Genomic DNA, 12,883 nt, shown 5'->3' on the forward strand with positions numbered 1-12,883 from the left:
TCTGCATAATTATAACCCTGACAGCACCAGGGTCTAATTACACGGCTGCCGGGAGGAGCTGGCCCGGGGCCGGACCCACCCCGCGGGTGAGGTGCGGTGGCGGGGGGGGGGGAAGGCACCTTTGTTTAAAGCCCGGCGCTGAGGCGATCCCCACGCCGTGCCCGGAGCTTCACGAGTACATCCCCACCGAGGCGGCCCCGCCGCCCTTCTGCTGGGCTGATGGCGGGGGAGCCGGGCGGCTCTTTGTTCCCGCCGAGTGCGTGTGCGCGGTGCTCGGGCTGCCGGAGTGGGAGGGGATCCCACCCGCGTCCCCGTCGCGGCTGACGGGCGGCGCCGGAGCGGGGACGGGCGGCGCAGGGCCGTGCCGTGCCGGGCCCCAGCGCGGCGAGCAGCGCTCCCCGGCGCTCCCGCCTCCGCGCCGCCTGCGGGGCCGGGCGCTGCCCTCCGGCGGCGCGGCGGAGCAGGTGCCGGCGGCGGCGGGCCGGCGGGATGGAGGCAGCCTTGCTGAAGCCGGCGATGATGGCGGAGGTGAAAGGGAGCGGCGCCGGCTCCTCAGTCAGCGCCGAGCTGGAGGTGAAGAAGCTGCAGGAGCTGGTGCGGAAGCTGGAGAAGCAGAATGAGCAGCTGCGGAGCCGCGCCGCCGCCGCCGCGATCGCCACTAGCCCGCCCAGCCCGCACCTGCTGCTGACCCCGCCGCCCGGCCCCGCTGGACTGCGCCCCGCCAGCCCTCCCCCGGCGGCAGGCAGCGGGCCCGCGCCCTGTCTGCCCAGCCCGGTGCCCACCCTGCTCTGCCCCGCCGCGCTGGGCCCGCCGGAGCCCCTCGCCTACTTCAAGCCCTCGGCCGGCCTGTCCGCGGCCGGCGGTGTGGGGCAGGACGTCGGCGGCGGCCCGGGGGCGGCGGCCACGGTGCTGGATGAGGTTGCGGTGGTGGAGCTGGAGGACGGCTGCTGCGGACAGGACGAGGAGACGTGGTACGTGCGGCTCGGCCCTGCCCGCCCGCCCCGGCGCTGCTCCGCGCCCGGCCGCGCTATCGGCGCCTGCCGCCTCCCGCAGCGCTCGCCTGCTGCTGCTCGCCAGGCTATGATTAGCGTAAGCCGTCACATCCACCCGATCTCGTTCTGTTTAAACTGAAATCCGCTGGGTAGTTGTTTTCTCCCCCCAAAACGTCCCATCAGTGCGGTTAACTCCAGCGACGGGGGGCGGCCGTGACCGGACGGGGCGCAGGTGGAGGCTTCACCCCACGTCGCGCCCTCGGCGGGGATTTATTTGTGCTCGTTTTCCCTTTCGAGGAAGATCGTCTGTCTTTAATGTCAGGTCTCAGCCTAGTTTCAGCCTCCTGTTTACATAAGGAATTAAAAATAGCGGAATTGTTGCGGGAAAGCCTTTATCTGAGCAGAGCTGTTTCCCCATCCTAAAATCTCTGCCCAGTTGTCTTCCCCTCTTCAGGGATTTGGGAGGGCTTTTGTCTTTTAGACATTGATCTAAATGGTCGGTTGTGTTATCTTAAGAGCCCATGTAGTTCCGAAAGGCGAGGCAGGGTGGTAGTAAGTTGAACGAAGGAATGAAATGAATAGCGAAAGAATATAGTGGAAAATAAAATCGACCTAGAGCAATGATAACACTGATTTAAAAACCAGCAGAGGGGGAGTTTATAGGATAGAGATATAAATAAATAAGTAAGCCTCGTGCCTCAAAACTTGCCTCAGCAGCTCAGACAAGCATCGTAGTTTGCCAGGCTGGTGGAACACTATGGAAATCATTGGCTGCTTTACCATGGCAAATGTAGTTGGTGCTCAGTTGTTTTAAAGTGTCAATAATAAAACCTATTATCTATATTTAAATAAGTGTTTTAAGTATCTGCAAAAGCTTCAATGAAGATTTTATGCATTTTTTAAGTCAAATGGAAGGTTACGTCATCTGACAATAAAATACAGTGTCATGCAGCTGAGATTCATGTATTTACTAGTATTTTTGGTTGCAGAGATGGGATTTAAAATTTAATCCAAAATTTAATATCATAAGTATTTCTTGAACAATATGTACTTTTTGGTGCAAATAATACCATGTTGCAGTTTCTGGAAATCGCTTTTGAGAATCATCAACAAACTGTATGGGAATTCTTGTCAGCCTTGATTCATTGTCTGTACTGTTAATCTGCACAGGGCTGTTCTGAGGTTGTTGATTGTGACCTGGATCAAATTTTACCTTGATCCTAATCCCTGACTTTTCCTCACACTGAAGAATATAAAATTTTTTTGATCCCATCTTGTTAAACAAAATGTTTTTCCTGTTTCTATTTCAGGGCAGTGCAAAGACAATATTATTTCATGTGCCTCAGTAGAGTTTCCTATTTGATTTGTCCCCCGGAAACAATCCTCAGTGGTTTTGAGGAGGCCAAAACTTACCTTCATGTCACATACGTATGAGTCCATTGGGTAATGAGAATTTTTTAACAAATTTAATTCACTAAGAGTGAGTTGGTTTGGCTGTTGAAGGTTTTTAGTTGGGGCTGAATCTCTGTTGTCCACGAAAGGCCAGCTGCATGATGCCAGCCACTTGGGGATCTTTTGTAATGTTAGTCTTTAAAGAAAGCTATCTAGAAACCCAAGGACTAGCAACCTTGGTTTTTTTTAACAATTTTAGTCCTTAAATACCTTTGCTCTTTTTTTGTTGCTGTTTTGGTTTTTACCTGTGGTTACAAACCCCCTAGAATTTGACATCATTGCAGACAAGTCAGACCCTTTTTTTTGATGTTCAGCTTTCTACGCAAATGTCTGATCACTGAGAATTTGAGATATTTAGCTTTTGAAGCACTTCTGCAGGTTGACAGGAAAGCTGAAAGCTTTTCCCCTTTTTTAAATTTTTTTCATTTTTCTCAGTATCATGTTTGAATTGTGTAGTCAGGCACCACAGGAATTCACGGGAGATGAGTCCTCTCCTCAGGGAAATCCAATACTTGATCTCTGCTGGGACTGCCAAGAGAGATAGCAATCACAGCGAGGATATTTATTCCTTGTGAGCTGGATGGAGAGTGCTGAATGACTTCACAGGAAAGTAAATATTGAGCAGACACTGGAGAACAGTTGCTCTCGAGGGACTTGGGTAGTCGTTGTGCCAAGGGTAGTTGTTGTGCCAAAACCCTGAAGGGGAAAGACTGCTACCCGTTAGTGGTACCCTGAGAAGCTCAGTCCTTCATTTTGTTTACCATTATTGGCTTTTGCACCCTCAGTGTGCAACCCATGGAGTGTTTTGGTGGTGCCTGAGCATCTGCATCTGACCGTCTGCAGCCCCATTCATTGATCAGGAGTGGTCAGGCCAAGATGGTGCAAGCCATCTCTGGCAGCCAAGAATAGTTCCCTTCCTGGGAGATTTGTGGTCTCCCAGGTGAACTGGTGTCTGCTCCAGTCTGCTAATCTGCAAGGGCAACAGCAGTCATGCAGATCCCAGCTTCAAGTATTTCCCCGTGAAATCTGCTTTGGTACCTGTTTTCCTAATGTGCTTGATCATCTCATTAGCTGCCTGCTCTTGTCTGAGAATAACACATATACACTACCGTTTTTGCATAGGTTGTTTTGGTTTTTTTTCCTGCTGGAATTAAATGTCAAAATTGGATTTCCATTGTTTCCCAGCAGATGTTTTCTAATCTTTAAAAATCTGACTTGCACAACGTTTGGGTCATTGGGGAGAGGACACTGGTTTGGAAAATTAAAATATAATAATTGCTCTGACAAGTCAAATTGCTGTAGGCAAAAGAGTGAAATAGATAAGGGTGAAATTGTGATTTGAATGTGAACTCAAGTACTGAAATTATCTAATCTCCAGTAAAGAGAAAAAGAAAAGGGAAAACTGAAAGCACCTTTGGTGTCTGTATAGCACCTAATGCGTTTGACCTTTGGGCAGTTCTGCAGTTCAGACAGTGGTAATGATGAAATGGAGAATTTGTGTGAGAAGTCTACTTGGAACTTCAAAATAAAGTGCCAGACTTGTAGAGTTCATGTTTTGCCACCTAGTTTTCTGAGGAGGGAAGAAGAAGAAAACTAGTGTAAGCTCTTCTACTTCAGAATGTCTTTTGTTATTAGATACCGTACCGGAGGGCTTTACACTGTTACAAATTATTAGCCGACAGGAAAGCAAAATTAGAAAAGTAAACTTATAAGTATTGCATATCTTGCTGATGTTGGTGTGTGTTTTTGGTTAAGGTTATACGTCTTGCCTACCAAGACTCTTACTCCTCAAGAGAAATCACTGAGTCCTCTGCAGTGGTGCAGGCGTGTTCTGGATCATCCAAGTCCTGAGATAGAGGCTGCAAAACGTTCCCTATGCTTTAGGTTGGAACAAGGTAATCTTACTCTTTGAATTCCTTTACTAGTAAGTTGGCATTTTTGGTCTGTCATTTCACTTGTGTTTTGTATTTTTCATTATTTAGCAAGCTTTACAAGTGACAGGCAGGCAGGTTTTTCTTCCCTACGTGTACAAGTCTTCCTCTAGTACTGAAATGATGACAGTTATTTTTTTCTGAACATGTGGGTTTTTTTGAAGTGTTCTCTTCTGTTGTTACCATGTTCTTGCCCTGTGTAACTCATATTGTTAAAACTTTAAAAGAATTTTAATCCATTGCTTAAAATAGTGGACCTCTTGGCAAGAAAACTTTGATGCTAACTTTACTATTGGTGTATCTATTGAGATTTTTAAAACCAGTGCTTTTGGCCTTTTGTAAAGTCAAAATTATCAGAGTGCTATAATTTTTTTAAAGTCATATTTGCACTATCAGGACTTTGCTGAGTGTAGGACACACCAAGAAGAGCTGTAACTTGACTGCAAGCACTGCCTTGTTGGGCTCTCGGTAGTCTCAAGTACCAGGATCAATCTGGTGGCTGTTTGGAGCCAGTGAACTTGTAGAATTATATCTGAGTGTGCTGAATTTTGTTCAAAATAAATATCAGCCAGCAATATTTTTCCTTTTTTAAGATTGAAATATGTGTTGTTGAAGAAAGTGATTAAGATAGGCTTATTATCTTAAGGTTTATAACTCATTAGGAAAGAAGCAACTAATAATACAGGAAGACAACAGGAAAATGAAGTCAAGCTTGTGGCAATATGAGCATATAGTTGTGTAAGCTATCATTAGGAGAGATGGAGCATGTTCCTGTATGCTTTGTAGTATATGGGTAGCTGTGGATTAGTCTTATCCAAAGTCAGGTATTTAAATGAATCAGTCTCTGAAGGCATCTGTCTCTGCACTCACTGTAAAAGATCCTACAATGATTATTGTCCTAGCAATATTCAGTTATACTCAGTTCCCTGAAGTGACAGAAGCTCCATTTAGGTTGTCTCACACAGCATGTAGGTCCATTTGAGATGGCCTCAGTCACTCTGACTGACCTCTAGCTTCCATTCAGGGTGTGTACAGACCTTCCATAGGTCCTGTACCCAACCTGCCGTTCCTTAGATGACGTCTTGGCCTTCCAAGAGCCTTTTGAATGGGTCAAGGCTTCTAGGTATGGGCAACCAAATCAAGTCTGTAATGTACGTGTGGAAATAAGCCAGGGAGTGTAATTTGTTTTTCCCTTAAAAGGTATTATTTAAATTTAATAAGTAATTCAAAAGGCAAATTTATTGTTTCAAGTTTAAATCACTCTGGTTATCGGTTCAATCTCTGTCTGTCCAGAAGTCACAGTGAGTAATACCTGTCATGTAAGATTATGTTGACAATGAGTTGCCTTGATACATATGTTCTACTCATAGTGATGGATGCACAAATTTCATGAACTCTGTAAAAAGTTTCTGAGAAACTACGTGCATGTGTGAAACACAGTATGGGAGCAGTATGTTCAAAGAGGGAATGGACTGGTGTTTCTACTGCAGCAGTTCTATGCTGAAGTTGTTTCACTTAATTCAGTTTAGACTTGATTAACTCTCATATTTCTGAAGATCATCTTTTTAACACCTATACTGTTACAAATAATACATAACAACAAGCAAATGTATTTCTTATCCTAACTTTGTAGAAGTCAGTTTCACAATATTTCTGTCTTCAGTTTTGAAACCAAGTGTCAGACTGTAGTATCTAATAGTTGTGTTCTAAAGTACCTCAAACTTCTGTAATCTGACCTTCCTGTTTTTTGTTTAGCAGTGTACTTTATCAGTAAATATATATATATATAAATAATTTTAACCTAAGTTTAAAAGTCACTTAGTAGGAATGGTATTCTTTTCTGGTACTGAAGTTTCAGAGTTTATGTTTGTGAGCTGAACAGTGTTTTCCCCTTTTAGTCATATGCCTTGAAGAGATTTACATGTTAAAGGGATATTTTGAAGTCTTGTTGGGTGTCTTCTGTTTGGCAGTAGTCGATGGTAACTACACTGATGTACTTGATAATTAAGTGTGCAGTGAAAAAAAACGTTTATAATGTACCAATCTTTGATTTCTGAAGTTACTTACAGGTGGAATTCACTTAGTAGTTTGGTCCATGGTGCATTAGCCAAAAATTAATCCAGTTTAAATTGTCATAGAATATGTCGTACATCATGTGACATATATTGTCATAGACACTGTAATGCACATAGAAATAAAAAGCAGTGAAAATTAGGGTATTTTTTTTGTCTGCAAAGTCACCATATCTGAATATGTGTACACTATGGAGAGGAGACCTGTGAGCCAAAAGAAGTAAAATTCTGCCAGGTTGTTCCTCTGACTTTTGACTAACTCCCATTCTCTTCTTACGACTTCTAAAATCTCTGCTTGTTTGTTCCTGCTCCTGTAATTTGTTTTCATTATATTACACTCTGATTTTTGTAAAAGTATTTGCTTGTTGTCTGAAATATCCTGGCATTAGGACAGCTCTCAACAGGAATAAAGGTTCTGTGAGAGACTCCTACCAAAGCATTCCTAGGTCATGACCACTTGGTCTTTCAGGATGGAGTCGCTTGGATAAAGCTGGTTAACTTTTTACCTTGTGCTCACCAGCCTGTTTCTTTTCTGGTGAAAATGTCTTGTTTTAAGTATTTCATAGTGGAAGTAAGATTTCATCTTGGCATAAATCTTTAAAGAGGATAGTCTACAGTAGGTGGTTCTGATGTGAAGCACTTTCAGAACTTGGACAAGCTTCTCAGTGTTCCTCTGGTCTACAACAAAGTAGGTAAGGTTTATGTCTAGTTTATAACGAAGTAGGCTTGTTACGAGCCCTGTTTCTGTGGATTAAGTATGCTAACTTTAAGAAGGGTGAAGGTTGAGACCTTTGTTTAGTTTTTTTCCCCGTTTTCAGTGAGCAGTGTGTTGAGATAGTGTATGGTTGTGGTTTGGTGGGTTTTTTTCCCCCTCTCTAGCCTGATCTATATCAGTTCCTCTATTTTAGTCTTTAATTAATTTGTTTGAAACCTTTCTAGTTTGTTTTGCTTACAGCAGTTCTCTATCTACTGTTGGGTCAGTTCCCTCTCTCTTTGTTTTTTCATCCTGCTGTCTATTTTATTTCTTCAGATTCATTCAAATCAACAGGACCATGTTACAGTCTTAATAGTGTGGAGTTTCTTCTGTGTTTATTTAGTACTGCTTGGAGACGTTGAAATCTGTCAGTATTAAGCCCAACAAGCGGAGAAATGTGATGTGTCAACTTCCTAGGTGGTGCAAATGGGTGTAATTCCTCTGAAACTGATGAGATGGTGTTGATTGACACCCTGTCTGAAGATAGCTTTTATAGCTTCACCTCTGTAAAGTGCCTTGGAAGAGGCGGGTGGATAAACCGAGGAGTTAAGAGGCTTAGCCAGGAGTCAGTCTGTAAGAGCTCAGCTTTTATGTAGGGCTTCAAAGCATCTCTCATCCAATTCAGCCTTCCAGGCAGAGAACTCCTCTTTCTTGGAGAATATGAAGTTTTGGCTAGATTGAGAGTTTAACTTAGGTTCTTATTCAGAAATGCTGTTTCATATATTTAGAAACAGAGGCAACAGAAGTCTAGGTTTTGCAGTTGGTTGCAGTGACTTACAGAATTAAGATTAAACTCTACTTCATTTCTTGAAATGAATAATGTGCTTCAGGATGAATGCTGTTATGTCATGTGTGGATGATAAGGTATGTTGTGCAAGAGATGCATTGTAGTTCCTCGTGAATTGCTTGTAATGTCACAAAATCCAAGAACCTTATCAGTGAAATTTTATCCTTTATTGTGCTGGATCCTAGTGTCACCTGTTAAGTTTGATGTCTAAACATATAACCAACTCAGAAGAAAAACTAAGGATAAAAGGTCCAAACCAAGCTAAATTATTTAATTTGACAGTACTGTATTCTTTTACCTATTAAAAACCAAAGTTTCTAACAGCTGGTAGGGCCCCAGGCAGAACACTTGACCTGGGTGTGCAACATCTTGCTTACACAGAAAGAGATGATGTTCTGTCCTATTCTCCTAATTCTCATCCACTTTGCAAGGGTTCATTGGAAAGTCATCTAGTTTGGAGCCTTTAAGGTACAAAATGCATTTCATCAGCTGTTAAGAATTACTGTCAGAGGGAACTTTTACCTTGTAGTCTATTAATGAGAGAAGCAAACAAAATACTGAAAGTGGACAAAAGCTTTTAATTCATATGCTCAGGCTGGATCCAATGCTGCACTCAGTGCAATGTGGGATTTTTTTTGTTGTTATTCTAAAATAGCTATAAGTTTATTTATGTAAAATGCTTTTTGGGTAGCAAATGATAATATGCTGAAGCTTGTAGATGATTGGATTGATGTTTCCATCATAACGTCTAAAGCTCTAGAAGGAATGAAAGAAGTAGCATGACTGATTTGATTCCTTGTTGTGTATGTTTCTGATAGTAAAACATGATGAGCAACTATAGCTCCTATGAGCATCTGAGTATGCTTTGCGGAATGCGACATCTCAGAGGACAGAGTGCATAGCTGTCTGCTACTGCAGTAAAAGCTCAGTGCTGGGACTGCACATACACATGTACAGGAGTTATTGCCTATTAGATTTCATTTACTTGATGTAACTTTTTATAACAGCTGCGTAATTCCAAGCAGTTCTTAGAGGTTTTGCAAATGCTGATATCACTGGATTTTCTAACCCAGCTGCTGAGGATGATTTGTATATTTCAATTGGGAAAAAACTCTGGTTTGATATTCTACTTGCATTTCAAACAGAATATTTCTCTCTACCACTGGAGTACTTCTACTCTTCAAGTACATTTCAAGATAGAAGTGTTGGTTGAAAACCCTTATAGCAACAAATGCATAGATGAACAGACACTTCACTTGCAGTTACAGCTCTTGCCTTTTTAATATAGTTCTTGGATATCAATTATACTTTTTGTTAAATTATAATAGACATACTATGAAAGACTTTCATATTTGGGGATTGGTTGTTGTGCAGCTCATAATGAAGTATTTTCTTAGAATTGATTGTCGGTAGTTAAAAGAAGATGCTGAATTCTGAAGTCTATGTAGAGGTTGGTTGAGAGGTGGTGGTGGGTCTTACCTCAGTTGAGAAGATACCTGTCCCATTTTAGAATGTAAATATTCTATTAATCTGTGCTAGCTACTGAGCTGGGATTATCAATTTATCATGAGTGATTAAACAGCTAGGAACAGTGTCAAATTGTATGTATTTCAGGCATCTTAGGAATAACTTAGGCTTGCAATATAGGCTCAAAGTCTGGAATGCAGTGTGTTTCTAAAAGCAAATAGTAGTAGCATCAGCCTTGACAGTTACACTAAAAATACAGGCAGAGTTAGTGTTACTCAGCAAACTAGTAATTACTAGTTTTGTTTCCAAAGTATGCAATTACTTTCCTGGATATATATATTTTTTTAATAACCTATTTTTTTAAATAAACCACTTTTAAAGCACTTGAAAACCTGTCCTCTGGTGATAGCTTTTCTACGGAAAAGGGATTCTTTTCAAACTGAGCTGTTGTGGAAGCTGTCATTTTGGTTTTGCTCCTCATAGTCCATGTGTCTCCCTTGTTGTTTGCTTGTCTTCAAGTTATTATTATATCTGTTGTCTTACATGTTGACTGTTCTTTCACTGCCTGCTTTTGATGTTGGCGGAAGAGCTGTGAGTAACGTCTCAGAATGTATATAGTCCTCCTCCATGTGGTATATAGAGGTAGTGCTGCTTCTTTACTAAAACGTCATTTATTTCTATATTTTCACTTTCAGGGAGCGCTTTAGTTCTTGTCTTCATAGTGTTGTATGTTTTGGGAAGCTCTTGTTCAAACTGTTTTATGCCATGACCCCTAAGTATTTACTGGATGGTTACTTCTGGTATATAGTCCACAGTCTTGAAATTATGTCAAGTTTTTTTTCTTGGCAGCTGACATTACATTTTAATATGTTAGAAATTGATTATCTGCACCTGTTTTAACAAGTGTTCCACATCCAGCATATCTCTTAATATTTTTTGGAAATACAACATTTATGTCAGTAATTTGCTTTTACCTAGCAATCATGCAATGTAGTCAGTAAGCTCTAATCTGAATACCCATGAGGTGTAGGCGTTTACAAATTGCTTGATCTTTTTTTATGTTGCAAGACTGGAGATAAATTAGCATAATAATAGGGACATGGGATTTCATAAAAAGCATTCCTGAGCATTTTATGTAATTTTTCTTTAATGAGCCTCCTCAAAAGTATTATTTTCTTAATTTTACTTCTAGAATGGGATATACATTTGTAAAACTTATAATTTCAGTAACTCTTTTATTTTGGAATACTTACTTTTCTTGGGATCACTAAGTCATTCTTAAAGTCTCTGAATGTGCCTTGATGAAACATTGTAATGGAATATGTCATTAAAACGTCACACTTCTGAGAAGTCTGAGGGAGAAAAGTAGTATAGCTATGCCTGCAGGACAAAAAAATTGGTTTTGCCAGAAAAAAAGCTGAAATCTAGGTTACTTATGTTTCAAAAAGCATTTGCAGCAGTTTAGAGATTACATTTTTACCAATTTTAAAGAATCATAAGAAAACAAGCCACAAAATGTACTTTAACATCTTTTATATTTTGTTTTTATTGAAGTACTTGACTATGAGATGTTATGGACAGTGAAATGGGGTAAGAATTGATTTTTAAAGTGAGATTGAGCTGATAGCTTAGACAGTATTTATATCATTGGTTTATTTTATAGATTTTTAAAATGTATTGTGTTACCAAAATCAAGTCACATAAGCCAAGACAAAAGAGATACTGGATTGGATTCAGTAGTGAGTCTGGACCACCGAACAGTGTTTACACTTGAACAGTGTAAACCAGGTCTACAGAACTGGCTGTGCTGAGATTGGACCCACTTTGTAACACAGGAGAAATTTGTATGTGATAACATCATTTTGGGATAGCTTTTTTTCTTGAAAGATGATGACTGATGGTTGGACATACTCAATGCTTGTGTTCCCCACTAGTGCAGAGGGTCATTTGCACACGGCCAGGAACAAATAAGTTTTCACATTTAGTTTTGAGGTCAGCTGTTGAGGACAGAAGTATGGTAAGAATTTGTGATTGCAGGCTCTTTATGTTACTGAAGGTTTGGAATAATTTCACCTAATCTTAATCATTTAAGTTAGATACCTAGGAAAAACTAACTCTCTGACTGAAGAGGCCAAAGAGCATTTCATCCAACCTGTCTTACTCCATTCTTAAGCAGTTGTCTGAACTGAGTCTGGAAATAATAGTTTTTCTCCACTAATTAGAAAAAAAATCAGAGTACTTAACGTTAGGAGTTAGATGGCAATATTCTCTCATACTTTTAACAAGCCTTGAACAGCCTCTGCGTTTTGCAAAAATAGCTCTGATGCTTTTCATTGAGAGATGACTTCTTTGTTTCTTTAGTCTAAGCACTTCAGACCTTTCTCATAATCATTCATTTAGATACCTAAGTTCATTCTTCAGAATGGAGACACACAGGACACTATTTTTTTTTTTTGATGTTTCCACCTAATAGCTGATTTGAATCTTTCTTCGATGGGCACAAAAATTTTGTTCCACAGTCCATACACTGGTGAAATAGTTGGTGTAAGTATGTGTTAACTAATCCATGAGACAGTGCTTTGTGTTGTATCTGAATCACAGAAGAAAATATGTGTGGTTGAATCTCCCCTGGAAAGACTTTTTGAGGTCTCAGATACCAGAGCCAGACATGGACCTGTTTATGTAGTGTAAGTACCTTCTCATTGAGTCTCAGGCATTTGTTATGTGAATTTGTAGAACATGATTTGGCCCAGATTTATTCCACCTACTTTTAGGCATGTGTTGGGTGTACCTAATATACCAGCACAATCACTTTGGCTGCAATTCATTTAACAAGAGCACTAAACATTATTTGACATGCTCTTGGGTCCTTGAGATATCTAGATGGGGCAGGTGGGTATGAAATGGGACATGTAGAACAGCCTCACTTAACTGGGACATCTGGAGCCCTTTGAATATCATTGCATTCTGGTTCTAGGCAGCTGAATCCTGCCCCTGCTGTTTTGTGCTGAAAAGGTAGGGTGAAAGGTGTGCTGAAAAGGTGTGCTGAAAGGTGCTCTAGGCTGTAGGGGTTTAAATGAAGCTATCTGAGCGTATGGAATATGTTTAGAGTGGCCAAATCAAGACACAAGGGAGCACACTGGTCTGTTTCTCCAGAGCTGAAGTTATTGGAGTTTCAAGCCCAGGAGATTCCTCCTGTCTGGTCTACTAGATGCACTTCCCTGTTCCCATATCCAGACAAGAGTGAATCCTGCTAGCAGATCTCACACACTTGTACATGCACAGCCACATTGGTCTCTGTACCTCCCCAGACTTATGGTCTTTCTACTGCTGGCCCACAGACCCCTACTTTTTGGTCTGGGAACCCACTGCTGAGCAACCACTGGACTACAGGCTTGACACTGGAAGGACTAGGCCAGCTAGCTCAC

General features: G+C 41.3%; 1 protein-coding gene across 4 annotated transcripts in view; it reads left to right on the forward strand.

The window, feature by feature from the left end:
* Positions 1–441: 441 nt before the first annotated feature.
* Positions 442–12,883, forward strand: part of SLAIN1 (SLAIN motif family member 1) — a 46,565-nt gene continuing 34,123 nt past the window's right edge. For 3 of the 4 annotated variants that reach the window (XR_009818691.1, XM_061995874.1, XM_061995863.1), the window contains exons 1-2: positions 442–971; positions 4,200–4,339. Coding sequence is in view for 3 of the 4 variants with exons in the window: in XM_061995874.1 (XP_061851858.1) it covers positions 490–971; positions 4,200–4,339 (622 nt within the window). In the remaining variant the exon portion in view is untranslated. Of the gene's footprint in view, positions 972–2,390; positions 2,436–4,199; positions 4,340–12,883 lie in introns of those variants that run through there. The other variant, XM_061995854.1, reaches the window with a different exon arrangement.

This window comes from Colius striatus, chromosome 1 (genome assembly GCF_028858725.1).
Source record: "Colius striatus isolate bColStr4 chromosome 1, bColStr4.1.hap1, whole genome shotgun sequence".
Taxonomy (NCBI): domain Eukaryota; kingdom Metazoa; phylum Chordata; class Aves; order Coliiformes; family Coliidae; genus Colius; species Colius striatus.